This window comes from Schistocerca cancellata, unplaced genomic scaffold, assembly GCF_023864275.1.
Source record: "Schistocerca cancellata isolate TAMUIC-IGC-003103 unplaced genomic scaffold, iqSchCanc2.1 HiC_scaffold_732, whole genome shotgun sequence".
Classification (NCBI taxonomy): Eukaryota; Metazoa; Arthropoda; class Insecta; order Orthoptera; family Acrididae; genus Schistocerca; species Schistocerca cancellata.
The window spans coordinates 3,411,013-3,436,597 of NW_026046743.1; the positions used below are offsets into that span (position 1 = coordinate 3,411,013).

At 46.4% G+C, this 25,585-nt stretch overlaps 1 protein-coding gene across 1 annotated transcript in view; it reads right to left on the reverse strand.

The window, feature by feature from the left end:
* Window positions 1-1,864: 1,864 nt before the first annotated feature.
* Window positions 1,865-25,585, reverse strand: part of LOC126141636 (probable cytochrome P450 6a14) — a 42,072-nt gene continuing 18,351 nt past the window's right edge. The window contains exons 2-4 of the mRNA XM_049915274.1: window positions 22,790-23,117; window positions 10,011-10,248; window positions 1,865-2,238 (exon numbers count right to left, since the gene is read on the reverse strand). Of these exons, the coding sequence (XP_049771231.1) occupies window positions 1,865-2,238; window positions 10,011-10,248; window positions 22,790-23,117 (940 nt within the window). The remainder of the gene's footprint in view (window positions 2,239-10,010; window positions 10,249-22,789; window positions 23,118-25,585) is intronic.

A 25,585-nucleotide genomic window follows, 5' to 3' on the forward strand; every position in this document is an offset into this window, starting at 1 on the left:
AGGTTGCCTGTTCACGTGCATTTAACGGGCGCTATGAGCTCGCCAGTGAGTCTGGTTCAGTCTGGGTGAGTCTCTCGTCCACAGCTTGCTAGTCTGTATCTTGTCAGAATTTGTTAGGCAGTCAGTGTCTGTCTGTCGTTCGGAGTGCGAGTATGTCTGTCGTTCGGCAAAATGAGAGTCTTTCCACTCCGCCAGTAATAGAACTCAGCGAGTGGTCGCCCAGTCGGGGCTTAGTTCCTGCATCCCAGTCTGCGCGTTAGGCCTCCAGTCTGCTCGAGTTTGCTCAGGCAATGGTCATTGGCGGTTGGATCGATCGGTTGGTCGGTCGTGCACTGAGACACAAGATGACTTCTCCGTCTTGAGCGTCGGCGCACGTGAGGTCGCCACGTGAGTCCAGTGGGCCGCGGCGTATAGTGAGGGGTAGTGACTTCGCGGTCGACACGAGAGCAACAGGAGTCAACCCACGACATCGGTCTGGCCGGTGCGAGCTGCGACGCCGTGAGACGGGAGATCGGCGCGCCTTCCTGCGTTCGTTGAAGCGGCTGGCAGCGGACGGTTCGGGAGAGCGATTTGGGGATGCTGCGCCAGGTCTTCTCGAGAAATCGCAGTTTATTAGAAGTTAAGTGATTGGTGATATGTGGTTTGATTTACTCTAGTTAAATTCTACTTGTTTTCTTGGTGAGGTCACCAGCCGATTTGCTTTGAGGTGGTCCAACCACTCTTCTCCGTTTGCCGACCCGCGGGAAGGTGGTTGTTTATAAATTGGGTGGTCCGTTTTTCCCTTGTGGAGTAGGGGCGGGTTAGAGCGACATTCGTTTTGGGTTGTTCGGTAATCTCCCTATCAATCTACCGAAGCTGCCTCGGTCATGTTTGTCGGATTTGGTGGGTTAACGAATTTATTCATTGGAGTGTAACGGCCTAATACCTGAAATATGTTTTGATCTTTGGAAACTTTTTTATTATTGCCTATGATCTTGAGAGGCGGTATCTGTGTACTGTAGAGAATCTTAACTATTGTTTGGCCAACCTTGAAGATTTTTATATAAGATTGCATTTCATGGGCTGTTATTTAAATGATCACCTTCGGTGGCAAGGTTAATATTTTAATTGTTAGTGTTTTGTACCATTTCCATCCTTCCTACGGGGGAGAGGGGGGGTGCATAGTTTGTGTTCTTGTGTAAATTGTTAAAACTCTTAGTCTAAGGTTATCTGGTGTGTTGCAGATTTGTACCAGTGTAGTCTTTGAGAGGCTGTTGGGAGCGGTCGTAACTACGGCCGTGTCAAAAGGGAGCGGCAAGGTTGTCTGCCCGAAAGCTCATACAGGCAAAACTTGTTTCTTTCTGCCTCTGAATAAATTGTAACTTTAATATATAGAGGGTGCTTTCTGATTATAATTTTTAAATCTGTTTCTTTTAAAAATGCTTTTAGGCTCTATTAAAGTGAATAAAATTCCCATTTGTTAATAGGAATTTGGTTACGATTTCATCAGTTACTCCCTGGCAACTACTTCCATGCTTACATAGTGTGATTAAATGTGTTAATGTTTTTGATGAATCGCTAGTAAATAAAATAAATTCTTAAGAATATTCTTTCAAAATAAATCACGTTCAATATTGTTCAGCTGATTCTGTAGTTGCCATTTGCTTTGTATAAGCGATAATTGCTAAGGACCTGCCTTTTGAATCGAGTCCAGCAATGATGTAAGTTAGGTTGTTTCTTTGGGGGAGTGTGAAATTGTTTGTATGTCTCATTTAACTATCTTTTACACATTGTAATTATCTGAGTTGCTTGGCATGATACTGATGGTCGATAATAAGGCTTGGCATTAGGGACATGCAATTTCAGAAAATTGTTTGAAAATAAATCATGGATCAGTAGCATTTTTCACAACTAGTTCTGAGGTTTCAGAACACAGTGCTCGTATCAGTCGTCTGACCGTCGATAGTTGTTGCGGAACGGGAGAATGCGTGGTGGGGTGCCGCTGCTTTACTGTAAAACGGAGGTCAGTGCCCTTACCGGTCAGCACCATGTCGAGGTAGGTCATCTCCTGGACGGCCTCGTAGCTGAGCCTGCCGCCGCGGGCTCTCAGCGCCGCGTCCACCTGCTGGCGGGCGCGCGTCTGCACCTCGGTGTCCAGCGACAGCTCGTACAGGCAGAAGCTCAGCGTGCTGGCCAGCATCTCCAGCGCGAAGCCGAACGTCGCGAACACGTACGCCACCAGGGAGTCGTCCGAGAACTCTGAAAAACGTGACCACGTCAAGAAAGGTAGTCACTACTGGACATCAACGCTTTAAGCTGTATACAGGGTGTCACAAAAAGGTGGGGCCAAACTTTCAGGAAACATTCCTCACACACAAGTAAAGAAAAGATGTTATGTGGAAATGTGTCCGGAAACGCTTAATTTCCATGTTAGAGCTCATTTTAGTTTCGTCAGTATGTACTGTACTTCCTCGATTCACAGCCAGTTGGCCCAATTGAAGGAAGGTCATGTTGACCTCGGTTCTTGTGAACATGAACTTCGTACCATTACACAGTTGCCAGAAACTGAGCGGCGAAGTCCATGGGAAGGGCGAGAATACAGTCTGGTAGCCAACTCATGAAGTCCCACAGAACTATTGCGTCTTTTATGTGGTTTTGGGAAGATATAGGCTGGAACCCAAATGACTGACTCCCGGCCAAGCCATCGTTTATTGAGTGTGCCTTAAAACGAGAGACCCAATGTGTAAAATGCACCTATTCCAGCCTCATTATTGACATCTCGCGTAAAATTCTGCTTTAGAAACCATTTTGTTTGTAACGGGAAACAGATCGACGCTTTCTGTTGACAATGGGCATTGTATGAAAAGCATGATGAGAAGTATTTGTTTGGGTTCACAACACGTACACTTTACAGTCACCACCTTACAAATATCTGCGGAAACACCTACGAAAATCCATCAAAGAACTCTTAGTAGAGACACCCGGTACATACAGGTTGTTACAAAAAGGTTATGTGGACATGTGTCCGGAAACGCTTAATTTCCATGTTAGAGCTCATTTTAGTTCCGTCAGTATGTACTGTACTTCCTCGATTCACCGCCAGCTGGCCCAATTGAAGGAAGGTAATGTTGACTTCGGTGCTTGTGTTGACATGCGACTCATTGCTCTACAGTACTAGCATCGAGCACATCAGTACGTAGCATCAACAGGTTAGTGTTCATCACGAACGTGGTTTTGCAGTCAGTGCAATGTTTACAAATGCGGAGTTGGCAGATGCCCATTTGATGTATGGCTTAGCGCGGGGCAATAGCGGTGGCGCGGTACGTTTGTATCGACACAGATTCCCAGAACAAAGGTGTCCCGACAGGAAGACGTTCGAAGCAATTGATCGGCGTCTTAGGGAGCACGGAACATTCCAGCCTATGACTCGCGACTGGGGAAGACCTAGAACGACGAGGACACCTGCAATGGACGAGGCAATTCTTCGTGCAGTTGACGATAACCCTAATGTCAGCGTCAGAGAAGTTGCTGCTGTACAAGGTAACGTTGACCACGTCACTGTATGGAGAGTGCTACGGGAGAACCAGTTGTTTCCGTACCATGTACAGCGTGTGCAGGCACCATCAGCAGCTGACTGGCCTCCACGGGTACACTTATGCGAATGGTTCATCCAACAATGTGTCAATCCTCATTTCAGTGCAAATTATCCTCTTTACGGATAAGGCTTCATTCCAACGTGGTCAAATTGTAAATTTTCACAATCAACATGTGTGGGCTGACGAGAATCCGCAGGCAGTTGTGCAATCACGTCATCAACACAGATTCTCTGTGAACGTTTGGGCAGGCATTGTTGGTGATGTCTCGATTGGGCCCCATGTTCTTCCACCTACGCTCAGTGGAGCACGTTATCATGATTTCATACAGGATACTCTACCTGTGCTGCTAGAACATGTGCCTTTACAAGTACGACACAACATGTGGTTCATGCACGATGGAGCTCCTGCACATTTCAGTCGAAGTGTTCGTACGCTTCTCAACAACAGATTCGGTGACCGATGGATTCGTAGAGGCGGACCAATTCCATGGCCACCACGCTCTCCTGACCTCAACCCTCTTGACTTTCATTTATGGGGGCATTTGAAAGCTCTTGTCTACGCAACCCCGGTACCAAATGTAGACTCGTCGTGCTCGTATTGTGGACGGCTGTGATACAATACGCCATTCTCCAGGGCTGCATCAGCTCATCAGGGATTCCATGCGACGGAGGGTGGATGCATGTGTCCTCGCTAACGGCGGACATTTTGAACATTTCCTGTAACAAAGTGTTTTTAGTCACGCTGGTACGTTCTGCTGCTGTGTGTTTCCATTCCATGATTAATGTGATTTGAAGACACTGACGGCGGCGGTGCACAAATGCTGCGCAGCTAGCGACATTCGACGGCCAACACCGCGGTTCCTGGTGTGTCCGCTGTGCCGTGCGTGTGATCATTGCTTGTACAGCCCTCTCGCAGTGTCCGGAGCAAGTATGGTGGGTCTAACACACCGGTGTCAATGTGTTCTTTTTTTCCATTTCCAGGAGTGTATATGAAAGATCGGAGACTATAAAGGTCATCTTTCAAGCTCTGCCCACCTCCCCCAAAAGTATTCTCCATATGAGGTTTTACTCTGCTTAATGGCACGTTGCAAGAATCATTTACACTCTGGTGTTGTGGACTTCGGTGATTGGGCCTGACCTTCTGTACCAACGGGGAGATATCTGTTCTTCTCACCCTTTCTCCTCTATTCGGTCAACGTGTAGCGAAAAAATATCTATTACCACAGAGAGAAGGCTTACGAAATTTAATCGGATACAGCACAGATTGTCCTCATGGCCGATTTACGTCCACAATCTCTGGCTAATATGAGCACTCTTCCCAGGAGTGATTGCAGTGTGATTCGTAAAATGCCTGAGTAAGAGGTAACTTCCAAGACGACAGTGAGGGAACTACGAAATATTCGTTTTCTGAGAAGACGAATCGAACAGCCAGGTATACTTATACGTGAGGAGTTCAATAAGTAGAGTAACACATTTTATTTCTCGGCCAGTTACGGTTGAAAAAAATTCAGAATTTGTTGTGGGACCTTGTGAAATATTCCCGCTTCAGACCCTATAGTTTCACGAAGTTTCGATAGGTACGGCGCTGTGCATAGCCTTAAAAATGGCTTCTGTAGCTGAGCTGCGTTCCAGTTAGAGAGCAGTCATTGAGTTTCTTTCTGCAGAAAGCCGGAGCATTGTAAGTATTCATAGACGCTTGCAGGATGTCTACGGAAACGCGAACAAAAGCACGGTGAGTCGTTGGGCGACTTGGTCGATTCCCTGCATGCCGGCCGGCCGCACACAGATGTGACACCTGCAGTGTTGGAACGTGCGGACACTCTCACTCGATGTGATCGAAGGATCACAACGAAACACCTCGCTTCACATCCGGACGTCTCCTGTGGTAGTGCTGAAACACGCTTCCACCAGCTGAGTTACTCAAAAGTGTCTGGCCGCTGGATTCCCCGCCGCCTAATACAGGGTGTTTCAAAAATGACCGGTATATTTGAAACGGCAATAAAAACTAAACGAGCAGCGATAGAAATACACCGTTTGTTGCAATATGCTTGGGACAACAGTACATTTTCAGGCGGACAAACTTTCGAAATTACAGTAGTTACAATTTTCAACAACAGATGGCGCTGCAAGTGATGTGAAAGATATAGAAGACAACGCAGTCTGTGGGTGCACCATTCTGTACGTCGTCTTTCTGCTGTAAGCGTGTGCTGTTCACAACGTGCACGTGTGCTGTGGACAACATGGTTTATTCCTTAGAACAGAGGATTTTTCTGGTGTTGGAATTCCACCGCCTAGAACACAGTGTTGTTGCAACAAGACGAAGTTTTCAACGGAGGTTTAATGTAACCAAAGGACCGAAAAGTAATACAATAAAGGATCTGTTTGAAAAATTTCAAAGGACTGGGAACGTGACGGATGAACGTTCTGGAAAGGTAGGGCGACCGCGTACGGCAACCACAGAGGGCAACGCGCAGCTAGTGCAGCAGGTGATCCAACAGCGGCCTCGGGTTTCCGTTCGCCGTGTTGCAGCTGCGGTCCAAATGACGCCAACGTCCACGCATCGTCTCATGCGCCAGAGTTTACACCTCTATCCGTACAAAATTCAAATGCGGCAACCCCTCAGCGCCGCTACCATTGCTGCACGAGAGACATTCGCTAACGATATAGTGCACAGGACTGATGACGGCGATATGCATGTGGTCAGCATTTGGTTTACTGACGAAGCTTATTTTTACCTGGACGGCTTTGTCAATAAACAGAACTGGCGCATATGGTGAACCGAAAAGCCCCATGTTGCAGTCCCATCGTCCCTGCATCCTCAAAAAGTACTGGTCTGGGCCGCCATTTCTTCCAAAGGAATCATTGGCCCATTTTTCAGATCCGAAACGATTACTGCATCACGCTATCTGGACATTCTTCGTGAATTTGTGGCGGTACAAACTGCCTTAGACGACACTGCGAACACCTCGTGGTTTATGCAAGATGGTGCCCGGCCACATCGCACGGCCGACGTCTTTAATTTCCTGAATGAATATTTCGATGATCGTGTGATTGCTTTGGGATATCGGAAACATACAGGAGGCGGCGTGGATTGGCCTCCCCCTATTCGCCAGACATGAACCCCTGTGACTTCTTTCTGTGGGGACACTTGAAAGACCAGGTGTACCGCCAGAATCCAGAAACAATTGAACAGCTGAAGCAGTACATCTCATCTGAATGTGAAGCCATTCCGCCAGACACGTTGTCCAAGGTTTCGGGTAATTTCATTCAGAGACTACGCCATATTATTGCTACGCATGGTGGATCTGTGGAAAATATCGAACTATAGAGTTTCCCAGACCGCAGCGCCATCTGTTATTGAAAATTGTAACTACTGTAATTTCGAAAGTTTGTCCGCCTGAAAATGTACTGTTGTCCCAAGCATATTGCAACAAACGGTGTATTTCTATCGCTGCTCGTTTAGTTTTTATTGCCGTTTCAAATATACCGGTCATTTTTGAAACACCCTGTACAATAACGTGAAGAGCAGCGAAGGACCATCTGCGCGGAACTGCTTGTGCGTTACGAAGCCGATAGTGGCAATTTTGTGCCGCACATAGTCACAGAACATGAAACTTATGTTCACCACTTCAATCAGAAAACAAAACAACTATCCATGGAGTGGCGCCACACGACTCTCTTCTGAAGAAAAAAATTCAGAGCCACACTCTGACCCTGTAAAGTCATGGAAACGTCTTCTGGCACTCTGAAAGCGTTTGTTTGATGTCATCCCTCATGGCTCAACGGTCAGTTCGTAAGTGTCTCGCGCTACCCTCAGGAAACTAAAGAAACAACTGCAGCTTGTTTGTCGCCGCTAAAATGCAAACGAGCTTCTCCTGCTCCCTGACAACGCACAATGGGGGAGTTCACGCACCTTCATTGGACTGTTCTTCCTCCTCCACCCTAGAGCCCGGATCTCGCACCTTCCGACATCCATCGGTTTGGCGCGTTGGGGAATGTACTCCACGCGACGACCTATTTGGATAATGCAGAGGTCATTGATGCAGTAAAACGTTGGGTTCGACGTCGACCAGCAAAGTGTTACCACCTGGGCGTACGGGCCCTCACAATAAGATTGCATAAGGCCTTCACACTGAGCAGAGATTATGTTGAAAAATAATGTTTTCTTACCGAAACAACGGGGAATAATGACTGTATTGGAATCCTTAGTAAAATCAACCTGATATCAGAAAACAATGTGTTGATTTACACTACTGGCCAATAAAATTGCTACACCAAGAAGAAATGCAGATCATAAACGGGTATTTATTGGACAAATATATTATACTACAACTCACATGTGATTACATTTTCACGCAATTTGGCTGCATGTATCGTGGGAAATCAGTACCCAGAACAACCACATCTGACCGTAATAACGGCCTTCATACGCCTGGGCATTGAGTCAAACAGAGCTTGGATGGTGTGTACAGGTACAGCTGCCCTTGCAGCTTCAACACGATATCACAGTTCATCAAGAGTAGTGACTGGCGTATTTTGACGAGCCAGTTGCTCGGCCAGACGTTTTCAATTGGTGAGAGCTCCGCAGAATGTGCTGGCCAGGGCAGCAGTCGAACATTTTCTGTGTCCAGAAAGGCCCTTACAGGACGTGTAACATGTGGTCGTGCGTTATCCTGCTGAAATGTAGGGTTTCGTAGGGATCGAATGAAGGGTAGAGCCACGGGTCGTAACACATCTGAAACGTAACGTCCACTGTTCAAAGTGCCGTCAGTTCGAACAAAAGATGACTGAGACGTGTAACCAATGGCACCTCATTCCACCACGCCGAGTGATACGCCAGTATGGCGATGACGAATACAGGCTTTCAATGTGCGTTCACGGCGATATCGCCAAACACGGATGCGACCATCATAATGCTGTAAGCAGAACCTGGGTTAATCCGAAAAAAATGACGTTTTGCCATTCGTGCACCCAGGTTCGTCGTTGAGTACACCATCGCAGGCGCTCCAGTCTGTGATTCAGCGTCAATGGTAACCGCAGCCATGGTCTCCGAGCTGCTACAAACGTCGTCGAACTGTTCGTGCGGATGGTTGTTGTCTTGCAAACGTCCCCATCCGTTGATTCAGGGATCGAGACGTGGCTGCACGATCCGTTACAGCCATGCGGATAAGATGCCTGTCATCTCGACTGCTAGTGATACGATGCCGTTGGGATCCAGCACAGCGTTCCGTATTACCCTCCTGAACCCACCTATTTTATATTCTGCTAACAGTCACTGGATCTCGACCAACGCGAGTAGCAATGTCGAGATACGATAAACCGCAATCGCGATAGGCTACAATCCGACCATTGTCAAAGTCGGAAATGTGATGGTACGCTTTTCTCCTCCTTACACGAGACATCACAACAACGTTTCACCAGGCAACGCCGATCAACTGCTGTTTGTGTATGAGAATTCGGTTGGAAACTTCCCTCATGTCAACACGCTGTAGGTGTCGCCACCGGCGCCAACCTTCTGTGAATGCTCTGAAAAGGTAATCATTCGCATATCACAGCATCTTCTTCCTGTCGGTTAAATTTCGCGTCATCTTCGTGGTGTAGCAATTCTAATGGCCAGCAGTGTGCTTACTGAGCGCCCCTATTATTACAAATTCTGACAAGTGGAACATTATAGATAATATTACAGGGTTATTACAAATGATTGAAGCGATTTCACAGCTCTACAATAACTTTATTATTTGAGATATTTTCAAAATGCTTTGCACACACATACAAAAACTCAAAAAGTTTTTTTAGGCATTTACAAATGTTCGATATGTGCCCCTTTAGTGATTCGGGAGACATCAAGCCGATAATCAAGTTCCTCCCGCACTCGGCGCAGCATGTCCCCATCAATGAGTTCGAAAGCATCGTTGATGAGAGCTCGCAGTTCTGGCACGTTTCCAAACCGTCAGCTGTGGTACGTTTAGCTCCCTGCTTGCTTTATTCGTCGACTTCTGCGGGCTACGCGTAAAACTTGCCCGCACGCGTTCAACCGTTTCTTCGCTCACTGCAGACCGACCCGTTGATTTCCCCTTACAGAGGCATCCAGAAGCTTTAAACTGCGCATACCATCGCCGAATGGAGTTAGCAGTTGGTGGATCTTTGTTGAACTTCGTCCTGCAGTGTCGTTGCACTGTTATGACTGACTGATGTGAGTGCATTTCAAGCACGACATACGCTTTCTCCGCTCCTGTCGTCATTTTGTCTCACTGCGCTCTCGAGCGCTCTGGCGGCAGAAACCTGAAGTGCGGCTTCAGCCGAACAAAACTTTATGAGTTTTTCTACGTATGTGTAGTGTGTCGTGACCATATGTCAATGAATGGAGCTACAGTGAATTTATGAAATCGCTTCAATCATTTGCAATAGCCCTGTATTAAGATAATAGGTATCCTACCTGTGTTGATATTTTGAACAGACTTGAGACCATTTAGCCTCACTTTCAGCAGCTCATTCATCATATCGTCTCGGCACAGTTTGTTGTCTCGCCTGTAGCGAAGAATGTCCAAAGCGACATCCCTGAAGAACTCGTACGTATCACGTGACAAAATGTCTGGGCGCAGAACGCTGACAATGTGCGGCTGCCATAGTGACATGACGTCTGCGAAATTTTGCCACCGGTTGATAAACACAGCCTGTAAATTCAAGATTCAGTGTCTCTGCCATCGGAAGAAGGCTTTCAATAGACAGCCTGCCAAAATTTCCGAACATTAGAGCATTCCAACTTCGCTTACACGTATGCCATACATAGTGATGATTGATTTGCTGAACAAGAAGATTTCCAATGTATTTTGATACGCCCGATTTTTCTCTACCTGTTGTCATGTACACAGTGTCCCAGGAGAAATGGTCGTTATTCAGTAATACGACAGGAAACATATGTCGAGGCAAAAACGTTCAGCAAAACAACAGCTCTATAACACATATCTTTAAGAGCTATGAGTACTTGTTCAGCGGAAGAGTAGCGAAGATGGAGAAGTGCTCACAGCTCTTAAGGCATGCACTTTAGAGCCCACTTTTCCCACACACCTTTTTTCCTGTTTTTATCTATACTAACACCTCTAAAACTGTGGACAGCAAAGAGCTTACAGCAAAAGAGATGTGTTTCACATTACCAAAGATGAAGAAGTGTTCAGATCTCTTAAGGTATTCGTTTTAGAGCCCATGTTTACTAGGTTTTGTTGGTTGGAAAGATAGTTCCATTAACGTCCCTTAATACTAACCATTCCTCCTGGGATAATCTACATACATTTCTTGATAATTGGGTTATAATTAAAGCTGCATACTATTTCAATTTTGAAAACAAGGAAAAATATTTTCTGATTTACAGGCAAAAATTTAATGTAGCACATGAATGAGATTCAATACATTAAGTAGATTGTTCTGATTGATAAAAACTTGAATGAGAATAGTAATATTACTGAGGAACTCAGGAATCGAAGTTGAAAACTTGTGCTCTTCGTTTAGTTTTATTTGTTTTTGAAACAAACAAATCAATGTCTTAACAATTGTGAAGTGTTTTCATTCACTATCATCTAGTGGCCTAATTTTCTGGTGTGACTCATGACTTTGAAAGTACTGACTGACCAAAAACGAGCAGTGAGAATAAAATGTGATGTTCACTCATCGGTTAGTCTCATGTTCTATGGATCATCTGCACGATAAATCGTAATGACGCAGGACAGGTCATTTTATATTCACAAATTATTTTGTAAATATGCGTACACGGTGATAATTGAGAAAGTTTGTGTGTGTGTGTGTGTGTGTGTGTGTGCTTGATTTTTAGTAAAAATGAAGGATTACGGATATGAGTACCCATCACAATGATAGACACTCTTCTACGGAATACAAGAAGTTGTCAAGGAGAAACTTTATCACTTCATTTTCAAATTTTACTTTGCTGCCTGTCAGACATTTTATGTCAGTGGGTAAGTGATTAAATATTTTCGCTGCATCATTGTGCATCCACTTCCGTGTTTCAGGCAACCTTAATATGGCGTAGTGAATGCCATTTTCCTTCTGGTGTTGTACTTATGTAGATCATTGTTCCTTTTGAAGTGCAGTGGGTTGTTTACAACATAATTTATGGGGGAATAAACACACTGTGAAGCAGCAGCTAAAATACATATCTCGTTAAACATATTTCTACAAGATGATCGTGGGTGAGCAGCACATATTATTCCTATAGTAGGTATTTTGAGAAATGTAGACTTCCTTTCTTAAAGACGAGTTACCGTAAAACACTAATCCACATGACGCTATAGAATGAAAATCTGAGAAACATGTCGACTTACTGATTTGGCTCTGTCAAAGATCTATAATGATTCAAAGTGTAAAGGTGCTGAACTAAATTGTTTTAGGAGTTACAAAATGTGCTTTTTCCAGTTTAAACTGTCATCAGTATGGAAACCTAAGAATTCTAAAGATCTATTATCACCCCTTGAACAATTCTTCAAAGAATTTGGCGTTTTAACTACTCTTTCCACTATTTGTATTCACTTATGACATTACTTATAGGTAAATGATAACCACTTGCATGCACTGGAGTGGTGGCTTCGCTTTTTCGTGACTAACAACAGCGAAAAATAGTCGCACATATTCCATCGTGGGTTACCAATTACCACCATGCGAAATAACTCACGAATGGTCCCCATAGAGCCTCTGCTTGTGTCCTAACAGCGACTGTTGGCATTTTAGTGCCAATAAAGTCTGAGAAGTTTACCGTCGCTGGTCTTATGAAGCTGTAAGAAGCACAATATATCGATGTACCCACTGCTCAGATAAATTTGTCTACCACTAGAACAGTTACACAGCTTCTCTATATTTTAGTTTTCTACGATTTTAGTGAGATGACGTGGGAGCAGACCAGAAGAATTTTAATGAGATTAACAAGGTACACACACTCCTGGAAAGTGAAATAAGAACACCGTGAATTCATTGTCCCAGGAAGGGGACACTTTATTGACACATTCCTGGGGTCAGATACATCACATGATCACACTGACAGAGACACAGGCACATAGACACAGGCAACAGAGCATGCACAATGTCGACACTAGTACAGTGTATATCCACCTTTCGCAGCAATGCAGGCTGCTATTCTCCCATGGAGACGATCGTAGAGATGCTGGATGTAGTCCTGTGGAACGGCTTGCCATGCCATTGCCACCTGGCGCCTCAGTTGGACCAGCGTTCGTGCTGGACGTGCAGACCGCGTGAGACGACGCTTCATCCAGTCCCAAACATGCTCAATGGGGGACAGATCCGGAGATCTTGCTGGCCAGGGTAGTTGACTTACACCTTCTAGAGCACGTTGGGTGGCACGGGATACATGCGGACGTGCATTGTCCTGTTGGAACAGCAAGTTCCCTTGCCGGTCTAGGAATGGTAGAACGATGGGTTCGATGACGGTTTGGATGTACCGTGCACTATTCAGTGTCCCCTCGACGATCACCAGTGGTGTACGGCCAGTGTAGGAGATCGCTCCCCACACCATGATGCCGGGTGTTGGCCCTGTGTGCCTCGGTCGTATGCAGTCCTGATTGTGGCGCTCACCTGCACGGCGCCAAACACGCATACGACCATCGTTGGCACCAAGGCAGAAGCGACTCTCATCGCTGAAGTCGACACGTCTCCATTCGTCTCTCCATTCACGTCTGTCGCGACACCACTGGAGGCGGGCTGCACGATGTTGGGGCGTGAGCGGAAGACGGCCTATCGGTGTGCGGGACCGTAGCCCAGCTTCATGGAGACGGTTGCGAATGGTCCTCGCCGATACCCCAGGAGCAACAGTGTCCCTAATTTGCTGGGAGGTGGCGGTGCGGTCCCCTACGGCACTGCGTAGGATCCTACGGTCTTGGCGTGCATCCGTGCGTCGCTGCGGTCCGGTCCCAGGTCGACGGGCACGTGCACCTTCCGCCGACCACTGGCGACAACATCGATGTACTGTGGAGACCTCACGCCCCACGTGTTGAGCAATTCGGCGGTACGTCCACCCGGCCTCCCGCATGCCAACTATACGCCCTCGCTCAAAGTCCGTCAACTGCACATACGGTTCACGTCCACGCTGTCGCGGCATGCTACCAGTGTGAAAGACTGCGATGGAGCTCCGTATGCCACGGCAAACTGGCTGACACTGACGGCGGCGGTGCACAAATGCTGCGCAGCTAGCGCCATTCGACGGCCAACGCCGCGGTTCCTGGTGTGTCCGCTGTGCCGTGCGTGTGATCATTGCTTGTACAGCCCTCTCGCAGTGTCCGGAGCAAGTATGGTGGGTCTGACACACCGGTGTCAATGTGTTCTTTTTTCCATTTCCAGGAGTGTATTTAGTATAAAAGTGGTACCATGTAGAAGCATGAGATATCGAGAATTCGTCTGTTAGTGGTGAGATGTGTTAGGATGGTGCGTAAGCTCGAGTCGTTTTCACTTTGCATTTGGTATTCCGGTTTCTACCCGCCAGGGTAGCCGAGAGCGCTAATGCGCTGCTTCCTGGACTCGGGTAGGCGCGCCAGCCCTGGATCGAATCCGCCCGGCGGATTAACGACGAGGGCCGGTCTGCCATCCAGCATGGATGTGATTTTTAGGCGGTTTTACACAACTCGCTAGGTACAAACCGGGCTGGTCCCCACGTTCCGCCCCATTTACACGACTCGCAGACATTTGAAGACGTTCGCACTGTTTCATGGGTTACACTAGATGCATACAGCTGAGGTACACTAATTCCGTCCCGGGGGAGGGGGTCGAGATGGCTGCAGGAAGGGTCACCGGCGACCCTCTGCAACTAACACTGCCTAAGCAATAGAAACACGGCCGACTACGCGCGACGCGGGACAAAGGCCCCAACAAAGAAGTAAAATTTCGTATTCCGGTTGCTATGCATTTATTTACCGACTGTCATATTTTATTTCAAGTTCACTGTTGCTCCAGATTGAGATTTTCACTCTGCAGCGCATTGTGCGTTGATATGAAACTTCCTGGCAGATTGAAACTGTGTGCCCGACCGAGACTCGAACTCGGGACCTTTGCCTTTCGCGGGCAAGTGCTCTACCATCTGCGCTACCGAAGCACGACTCACGGCCGGTCCTCACAGCTTTACTTCTGCCAGTACCTCGTCTCCTACCTTCCAAACTTTACAGAAGCTCTTCTGCGAACCTTGCAGAACTAGCACTTCTGAAAGAAAGGATACTGCGGAGACATGGCTTAACCACAGCCTGGGGGATGTTTCCAGAATGAGATTTTCACTCTGCAGCGGAGTGAAAATCTCATTCTGGAAACTTCCCCCAGGCTGTGGTTAAGCCATGTCTCCGCAGTATCCTTTCTTTCAGAAGTGCTAGTTCTGCAAGGGTCCCGAGTTCGAGTCTCGGTCGGGCACACAGTTTTAATCTGCCAGGAAGTTTCATATCAGCGCACACTCCGCTGCAGAGTGAAAATCTCATTCTGGAAACATCCCGCAGGCTGTGGTTAAGCCATGTCTCCGCAGTATCCTTTCTTTCAGGAGTGCTAGTTCTGCAATGTTCGCAGAAGAGCTTCTGTAAAGTTTGGAAGGTAGGAGACGAGGTACTGGCAGAAGTAAAGCTGTGAGGACCGGCCGTGAGTCGTGCTTCGGTAGCTCAGATGGTAGAGCACTTGCCAGCGAAAGGCAAAGGTCCCGAGTTCGAGTCTCGGTCGGGCACACAGTTTTAATCTGCCAGGTAGTTTCATATTTCACTGTTGCTATTTGAGTTTTCATATTATCACTGTATCGTATTGTACGTTAACCGGGGACCTAGAAACGACGGAGAGGCTCCGTCCCCGCCGCAGCCGCAGTGCTCCACAACCCCACGACGGCTACCGCAGTCCACTTCACCCCTCCCCCCGCCGCCCCACCCCAAACCTAGGGTTATTGTGCGGTTCGGCCCCCGGTAGACCCCCCCAGGGAACGTCTCACACCAGACGAGTGTAACCCCTATGTTTGCGTGGTAGAGTAATGGTGGTGCACGCTTAGGTGGAGAACTTGTTTGCGCAGCAAGCGCCGACATAGCGTAACTGAGGCGGAATAAGGGAATCAGCCCGCATTCGCCGAGCCAGATGGAGAACCGCCTAAAAACCATCCACAGACTGGCCGGTTCACCGGACCTCGACACAAATCCGCCGGGCGGATTCGTGCCGGGGACCAGGCGCTCCTTCCCGCCCGGAATGCATATGATGAGTGGAGCTGTGAACGCTAGAAAATGGAGTGTCAAGTGGAAAAATCAGAACATTTCCGACTTACTCTACTGTTAGAGTTCAGTGGAGGGGAGACAGCACCGGCGGCAGGCAGAAGTGTGTGGGGATAATGCAGTTGGACAGTTCTTCTTTTGAGGAGGACCGTTATGACATTAGTGACTCTCCACGGAAGACCTTGGGGGTCAGATGAAAATCGTTTAAACGCATTAATCCACAATGATCCACGTCAGTGTAGTCGAGAACTGGCGAGTGTGAAGGACGGTGATAATTTCATCAAAGCGCGACATGTGCAGGCGATGGGGAAGAATCTGAAATCAGGGGTGCGGGTACCACATGCTCAAAGCCAAAATCACAGAAATCAGCAGGTGGAACATATGTACATCTCCGCTTGCTCTTCATCAATTGGCTCGCGAACAACACCGATCGTTCCTACCCTGCTTCGTTACTGATGACGAGAAACGGTGTCTCTATGCTAACTTAAGGAAAAGAAAGCAATGGTTGAGCCCAAACAATGCAGCAACCCTCCGGACAAAGACCTGCCTGCACGCATCCACAAAAGAAAGTGTTATACACCTGGTGCGACGGCGACGGTGTGGTGTACTACGAATTGCTTCCCCGAGGTATAACCGTCACTTCTGACATTTGCTATGAACAACTGAAACGTCTTTGCAGACGCAATACATGAACAACGAACAGCAAGACTGCGTGAAGTGATGCTACTCAACGATAAAGCCGTCGGCACACGGACCGCGCTGTCGAACGTTAACTTTGAGCGTGCAAAGTTCAACGTGCTGCTGAACGCTCAGGAACGATGCGACTTGTGCATACGGCACGTGGGCCCCAACATGGTATACACGATCGAAACGCACTCCAGCAGCAGTTGAGGGATGTTTCTAGCTCGTAAATCACACTATTTACTCAACAGGCGCGCGTAAAATTCCCACGTTAGATCTATTAAAACGCACATTTCCTCCATCGTCAACGAAAAGGAAAGTACCATGTCCAGTCAATAAGGACACAGGCTTATAAAAGTTCCTTTGTAAACAGTGCGGTACAAATTTGGATTACTTCTCCGCATAAGATAAACGTTATTTCAACATTCCCACATGTTAGTGAAACCCCAAGGTCAGTTTTACTTGATCACTGTTCCTACCCAGTAGCAGAATCTTTGCAACATGTGAATTACGAAGCGTAAAAGAAAAAGGAGCAAAATATCTTTATACAAGTAGCGCAAGCTGTCCTGTAGATTAAGCCAATCGAACAAAGTCACCCCTCAAATGGTTCAAATGGCTCTGAGCACTATGGGACTCAACATAAGTCCCCTAGAACTTACAACTACTTAAACCTAACTAACCTAAGGACATCACACACATCCATGCCCGAGGCAGGATTCGAACCTGCGACCGTAGCGGTCGCGCGGTTCCGGACTGAGCGCCTAGAACCGCTAGACCACCGCGGCCGGCTAAAGTCACCCCTCAAAAAGAGGTGAACTTATATTTACATAACATCAAGTATTATTGCGTATACTTATATTAAACTAATAATAAAGTATCAGAACCAAAAAAAACCGCGAATTTTAGGAAAACAAAATTGGTAGTATGAAGACGCGAACCACCGCCCTACCGAAGAACTAATTACTGTACACTGACGCTACTTTTTTTTAATTAGCCAAAAACGGTAACAAAAATGGCTACAATGAAATGACATGAAATAAATAAGGTGTCAGACAATTGCAGTCATAAATTTCAGCATTCAAAAAATGAGTCTTTAGCAGTAGCACAATTAGCACCTTCACTGTCACCTTCAACTGGTGGCAGTTCAGCACGCACATTTTCTTCTTCTGCAGCCTGAGGTTCCTCATCATCATTCCCCAGACCCACATTAATCATTCAGTAAATCTTTGATGTGTGTTCCTTCCAGGGTAAATTACGTGGACAGACGAGAAGTCCCGAACAGCGACATCGCAAAATATTTCACTGCCTTATTTTTGTCAGTTACAGCCTTCTAAACGCATCTATAGGCAGTGCAAGATCTTCCTTTATATCAGACACCAGATGTTTCTTGCCATATTCTTGTATCTGCTGTACTACTGATTTATTTTTCATGTGTGACTTGCAGGTGAAGTTAGGGTCGGGAACGTGACCCAACCCATTCCCTCTCTACTAGGAATCCAGTTCCTAACCTATACCCATTCGGTTGAAGACAATTCGGAGCATGTTACCATATTTCTTATTGTGATTCTGATATTTAAGTATTTTCTCGAATTCATTTTCCATATACATCTTGTATTCAATATGTTCATCGCTCCCGATATTGTTAAAAACATAACTTGCATATTTTCCCATTAACCAAATCACTGCGTTATTTTTTGCCTGAGGGTAGTAACTTTCCTCTGGTCTGAAGAAAATGTTAGTCGGTACATCGGTACATTGTTTGCTGAAGTTCTTGTCATTGGAGAAATTTTCTCCCTGGTCCACCTCCAGTTGATAATCCGATCTCCACATGTGTAACGATGAGGCACACTATCAACGAGGTTGCATTTGCTGCAGTGGTTTGTGTCACTTAAACCGATGGCAAAGAGACGCTCATTAGTGCTGATGATGTTATTGACTACCTTGTACCACGCTGTTCTCACGTCAGACGGAAGAACATCACTACTGATGTTCTTCCAGACCACATTTCGTGCTATTCCAGCATATTTAATTTCTATGTTATTTTTCCTTTCATGTTTCCGTCTTTCAGCTAAAATCGCCTTTGCTGTAACGTTTTTGGAGTTTAAAAGCTTTTTACTGATATAACTTAGTTCAAGATAGTACCCCCTAATGTGTTTCAGCTTAAAATTATTTTTTTGTATATTTATCGGCGGCTGTACATTTTCTGGCCTGACAATATCGTATAGTTTTGCTGTAATGCAGCCTGGATCATTACACATTATGCTCCATGTTCGTTTGACATACAATGCCATCGCTTTAGACTTGATGTCGGTTAGACCCATTCCTCCATTGCTTGGATCCAAAACTGCTGTCTTCACCGGCACTCGAAACAATTCCCCTTTCCACAAGAACTTTGCAAAGGTGGACATGATGGTCTTCGCCACCATTGATGGAATGGGGAGAACCTGTGCTATGTAGTAGGCCTTGGATAAAACATACGTGTTGATAAACAGTATTCTCTGGAACTGGTCTATGCTACGTTGACAGTTTTCAATCAAAGCTCACTTGATTTTTCTTGCCACCTCCCGCCAATTTATTGCTATCATTTTTAAGAGGGACGTTGTCAATGCCACTCTAAGAGCATTGTGTTCAGTAACATGGTTCGCCCACTCAATGCGCAAGTTAGCAAGCCGCTTTATACACTCCTGGAAATTGAAATAAGAACACCGTGAATTCATTGTCCCAGGAAGGGGAAACTTTATTGACACATTCCTGGGGTCAGATACATCACATGATCACACTGACAGAACCACAGGCACATAGACACAGGCAACAGAGCATGCGCAATGTCGGCACTAGTACAGTGTATATCCACCTTTCGCAGCAATGCAGGCTGCTATTCTCCCATGGAGACGATCGTAGAGATGCTGGATGTAGTCCTGTGGAACGGCTTGCCATGCCATTTCCACCTGGCGCCTCAGTTGGACCAGCGTTCGTGCTGGACGTGCAGACCGCGTGAGACGACGCTTCATCCAGTCCCAAACATGCTCAATGGGGGACAGATACGGAGATCTTGCTGGCCAGGTGTAAACCTTCTAGAGCACGTTGGGTGGCACGGGATACATGCGGACGTGCATTGTCCTGTTGGAACAGCAAGTTCCCTTGCCGGTCTAGGAATGGTAGAACGATGGGTTCGATGACGGTTTGGATGTACCGTGCACTATTCAGTGTCCCCTCTACGATCACCAGTGGTGTACGGCCAGTGTAGGAGATTGCTCCCCACACCATGATGCCGGGTGTTGGTCCTGTGTGCCTCGGTCGTATGCAGTCCTGATTGTGGCGCTCACCTGCACGGCGCCAAACACGCATACGACCATCACTGGCACCAAGGCAGAAGCGACTCTCATCGCTGAAGACGACACGTCTCCATTCGTCCCTCCATTCACGCCTGTCGCGACACCACTGGAGGCGGGCTGCACGATGTTGGGGCGTGAGCGGAAGACGGTCTAACGGTGTGCGGGACCGTAGCCCAGCTTCATGGAGACGGTTGCGAATGGTCCTCGCCGATACCCCAGGAGCAACAGTGTCCCTAATTTGCTGGGAAGTGGCGGTGCGGTCCCCTACGGCACTGCGTAGGATCCTACGGTCTTGGCGTGCATCCGTGCGTCGCTGCGGTCCGGTCCCAGGTCGACGGGCACGTGCACCTTCCGCCGACCACTGGCGACAACATCGATGTACTGTGGAGACCTCACGCCCCACGTGTTGAGCAATTCGGCGGTACGACCACCCGGCCTCCCGCATGCCCACTATACGCCCTCGCTCAAAGTCCGTCAACTGCACATACGGTTCACGTCCACGCTGTCGCGGCATGCTACCAGTGTTAAAGACTGCGATGGAGCTCCGTATACCACGGCAAACTGGCTGACACTGACGGCGGCAGTGCACAAATGCTGCGCAGCTAGCGCCATTCGACGGCCAACACCGCGGTTCCTGGTGTGTCCGCTGTGCCGTGCGTGTGATCATTGCTTGTACAGCCCTCTCGCAGTGTCCGGAGCAAGTATGGTGGGTCTGACACACCGGTGTTAATGTGTTCTGTTTTCCATTTCCAGGAGTGTATTTAGAAATTTACTTTTATTTTCATTTACCCTCGCACCTGACGCGGAACAGTATTTTTCAAGTATCATCTCTAGTTGTGTCACATCTGTTTGGTCTCTGATGATTACGCCTACATCGTCCGCGTAAGCACCTACCACGTTCTTTGTTCCTTGAATGGTAATGCCTGTCAGCCTGTGCTGTAACTGTCTCAAGAAAGGTTCCAGCGATATAACGAACAGGAGCATGGATAAGGGGCTTCCTTGGGTAACACACCTTTTTATTTCAATTTTTTTTTGTCAGTTGACAGTTAACGGAGGTTTGTGCAGTAACACCCATTGCCATGTTCTTGATGATGTCGATGGTTTTTGGCAGGAAGTCCATTCGGCGCATTATCTCTATCAGGTATTTGTGATTAATTTGTTCAAATGCGTTATGGAAGTCTATCATTTTTTTGCAGCCTCTGTTCTTCGGGATCAATACGATTTTGCATTGTTTGAACTCTGCAGGCACTGGCTTTCCTTGTAAGACTTCATTGACAATTTCGGTGAACTTTTCTCCTATTAGGGTCCAAAATCGTTTGTAGAATTCAATGGGCAGTCCGTCAGGTCTTGGAGATTTTCGAGCAGGGGAGCTGCACACGATTTCTAATACGTCTTCCTTGGTGATGTCCGAAGAAATGTTCTCATCATCATCTTGCGATATTCGTGGAAGATATGTACCAAAGAGCTCATCGTGTTCTTCTTCGTTTGTTTCCCCTGACGCATACATACGTTCAAAGTACGCCGAGATCTCTTTAATTATTTCCTTCTGGATGGTGATTATGGTACAATCATCTATTTGAAGTTCATCCATGAAACTTCTTCTATTCTTGGCGTGTCTGACAAGGTGGTACAATGCAGCAGTCTCACCTTCAGTGACTGACTTTGCTTTGGATTTTATTTTAAGTCCCCCCAGTTCCTTACGTTTCAGACTTATTAACTTTGCTTTTATTTTCTTGGTGTCTTTTAATCGTGTAGGAATTGCATCTGTCTGATCGTAGAGGTCCCTGAGCACGCTGTAGTAGAATTCTACAGTCTGTTTCCATTCTCTGGCCATATCTATGCTAAAAGATATTAAAACTTTCCATAGCTTCGGTTTCGCTCGTTGGGACCACCATTCTATCACACTTGGAATGTTGTTCAGTGAACGGAGACACATTTCCCAAGCTCTGGTTAGGGCATCTTCTAAGTCTTCTTCTGATAATAACGATATATTTAGATTCCACTGGCTTCTAACTCTACGCTATACCAACAACATTGCCCTACCAAAGAACTAATAACTGTACGCTAAACCAACAACAAGGTCCTTGTGGTTGATCATATTATGTTACGTCATGCTGAAAACGTTAGCTAGTTATGTTCCTAATTGAAATTTATCTGTAACAAATTGTAGTAAGAACAATGCGTTTTGGGTCGATTTTTAGTGTGTCGCTGCCTTCAAATAGCCTACTCTCATAATATGCAAGTTGCATAATTATTTTGCTACGAAATTGATGTTTCTCATTATTTTATTGGAACGAATCACACAATTAAGAACGGGTTTCCAATGATTCACAATTTTCTGGTGCTCAGAAACGGCATATAGACATACAGGCTAGAATGAATGCCAATATGGCGCCTCAGAACTCTGTACTGAAGGGAGCCGGCGTGCGTGTGACGTAGGTGGCGTTGTGCCATCTCTTCGGACAACGCTCAGACGCACGCTCAGAATATCTGACATGCCAGATATTGCTCTGCAAGTTCGGAAAGACTCCCAAACGTGCTGTTCCACACTCGTTCGGATGCACGGTCCGTGTGCCGACGGCTTAAGACCCTCCCGCATTCCCCTAAACTGACAAAAAACGCTCTTGCCCCCTCAGATTTTCACCTTTTCCAGTCTCTATAGAACAACCTTCAGGGAACTTCCTTTCCGTATGAAAATGTGCTCCGAATAAACCCACGTCAATTCTACTGTCCCGGAATCGAAAAGTTGCCCCAGCGTTGGCAGACTGTTGTAAATAGTGGAGGAGAATACATCATTAATGAGTAAAGTCTCTATCTTTTGTGTTTATCAAACTTAGGGAAAAGCGCTATGAACTTATACACCAACCCATACTTCATATTGTGTGATTATTTACACTTTTGCCAGTTACCGGAGGACATCACGCTTCCTATCCGTGAAACGTGTGGAGTTCCGCCGTGCTTACCTCGTGTGACAACTGGAGGAACGTTGAGCGCGGGTCATCGATGGCGCCGCATTCGATGCCGAAGGCGCAGCAGCCGATGGCATCGGTGGCGAACCGCGAGCAGACGCACATGAGGTCGAAGTCTCTCCAGCCGACATCTTCTATCCGCTGCGACAGCGCGTTCTGCATGCGTAGGCCGCACTCTTCCAGTAGGAAGGACACCTTCCGCGTCTTCTCCGTTACGAAGGCCTTCGTTAGATGTCCCATGACCTCGCGCCAGTGGCGGTCATCAACATCCAACAGGTTCCTCCAAATGGGATCCATAGCGTTGCCTTTTATACGGGCGCCCCTGTGTGACAGTAAACCAGCGTGAACTGTTACGCAAAATGGCGTTGCCATAAATGCAGAATATAAGACGACATAGCCACACGTGTAATATAGAGTGTGTGTCAGGAAGTCCTTTCTGAAAGTATGTGTATGGAGTGTAGCTATGTATTGAAATGAAACATGGACGAAAAATAGTTTAGACAAGAAGAGAATAGAAGTTTTCGAAATGTGGTGCTACAAAAGAATGCTTTAGATTAGATGGATAGATCATGTAACTAATGAGGAGGTACTGAATAGAATCGGGGAGAAGAGGAATTTGTGGCGCAACTTGACCAGAATAAGGGATCGGTTGGCAGGGAAAGTTCTATGGCATCAAGGGATCACCAATTTAGTATTTGAGGGCAGCGTGGAGGGTAAAAATCGTAGAGGGAGACCAAGAGATGAATACACAAGGATGTAGGTAGCAGTATGTACTTCGAGATGAAGAAGCTTGCACAGGATAGAGTAGCATGGAGAGCTGCATCATACCAGTTTCTAGACTGAAGACCACAACAACAACAACAACAACAACAACAACATGTCTGCGGGATCCATGGTGACTTTTAGAGAAGAGACTTTCACTCTCCAAGAACGTTACAATTCTTGAACATAAAACATGTGATATAATTCTACAAGAAATCGACGTCAACGATATACGCCTATATTTGTGTGCGTCTGTCTTGCAGCCCTTTCGAAAAGTGAATTACCTCCACTTTTTTTCCAGGCACTTGATACCCTCCGTGACTCCAGCAGTCTAATGCTGCTACAAAAGTTATTTCGCATAATCTTTGTAGAATCTTGAAGGTATCTCGTCTGGTGCTGATCCTACTACTAAGGGAAAGCGGATGCTTTCGTATTCTGTGATCGGTTATCTCTGTATTTGCTGTGTCGACGCTCTTACGATGACTGAAAAGAGGTAACGCGTTACAATCTTCCACGGTGAAACAATTTCGGAAGACCAAACTCACTATTTCGGCCTCTGTCTGTTACCTTCCGTTTTGGTGCTAGTATTGTGGCTGACAATGGAAAAAGTATCATTTACCGACCTTTATGAAACTTGGCGGATTTGTAGAGGGAGCTAAATAGGGTAATGTGTATTTTTTTGTTTGTACAAAACTTAACTGTTAAGGGGTAAAACACATCCCGAAAGCTATCTTGAAGTTTTAAGTTTAGAAGGAATATCTTCGAAACAATGACACACGAAAAACATTTTTCATATAAAAGTTGATACGAAATTAATGTTCTTGAGAACACTGCAATCAATTTCTGTCATAATTTGCAATTTTACACATTACCCCACCACCATTAATTAAGTTAAAAGAATGAGAACTTTTGTTTCTGAAGTACCATTTTCGAAAATAAACAGTACACAATATCCTGTCAGAGTATTTTCAACATACACAATTAAAATATCTAAAAATTAATTACTTTTCTAATTATTTACTTTACATATTTTTTGCCTATTGAATTGATATTTTAAGTTTTGCATTCTTCTCTTTTAGTTTACCATTTCACGTACGAGTATTTTATTAATTGAAAATAATGAATTACTCATTATTGTGGCAGATAATAATTACAATGATGAAAATCTGTGAGGAAACGTTAAAACATAACCTTTTTTATTTGTACAATGTGCACATACAATGAACAAAAATTCTTCATGTAATATACACGACAGAGAAGATAATATAGAATAAAATTCAGCACGATCTTAAACTGTCACGAATAACCTCCTAAACATCCTGACTTGTATCAGGCATATTTTACTGCATTGGTAACCCTTGGCGAAAGGATCTGATTATGTAGTAGTGACTGCAGCTTGATTATATTGTTTCTCTTGATTGTATTGTACTGACATCATAATTATTGAGCAGCACTAGGTCTGAAAGTCCTTTCACAAAGTTCTTCCAACATCGTATTCTGCCGGATATAAATAGTGGAGTGCAGGCAGCAACAGACAGAAGCCATTAGGAAGCAGTTCGGCTGTGAGGACAGACGTGGTCTTTGTTCGAATATTCAATCTTCGTAGGTGACGATTCCGGAAGTCTGTTCCTGCTCGCAGGAGTCATCTGCTCGTCGCCAGATGTCAACTTCAGCTCTGGAGGTCGGCCCGAGTTCGGTCGGCACCGTGGCTAACTACAGTGAGAACTTCCAGCAGGACCGGCCGCAGCGCGGTCTCGGTCACAGGCGCAGCCGGGGACTGACGCCCGGACTTCACGGCAACCCGGCCCCACGGCGCGTGGTCCGTCTGTGACGGGATCTCGCGGACATCGCGACTGACGGCTTCGCAGCCCCCGGTGCAGCAGGCGTCGGCAGCTGACCTCACGGCGACGCGGCTCCGTGGGCGTGCCCGTACTGGAGGTGCCGAGCGGCGACGACTTCATCTCAACCACAGGGCATCCTGACGTCAGCGGAGCACTGGTGGCCTGAGGTTCCCGAGTTCGATCAGCG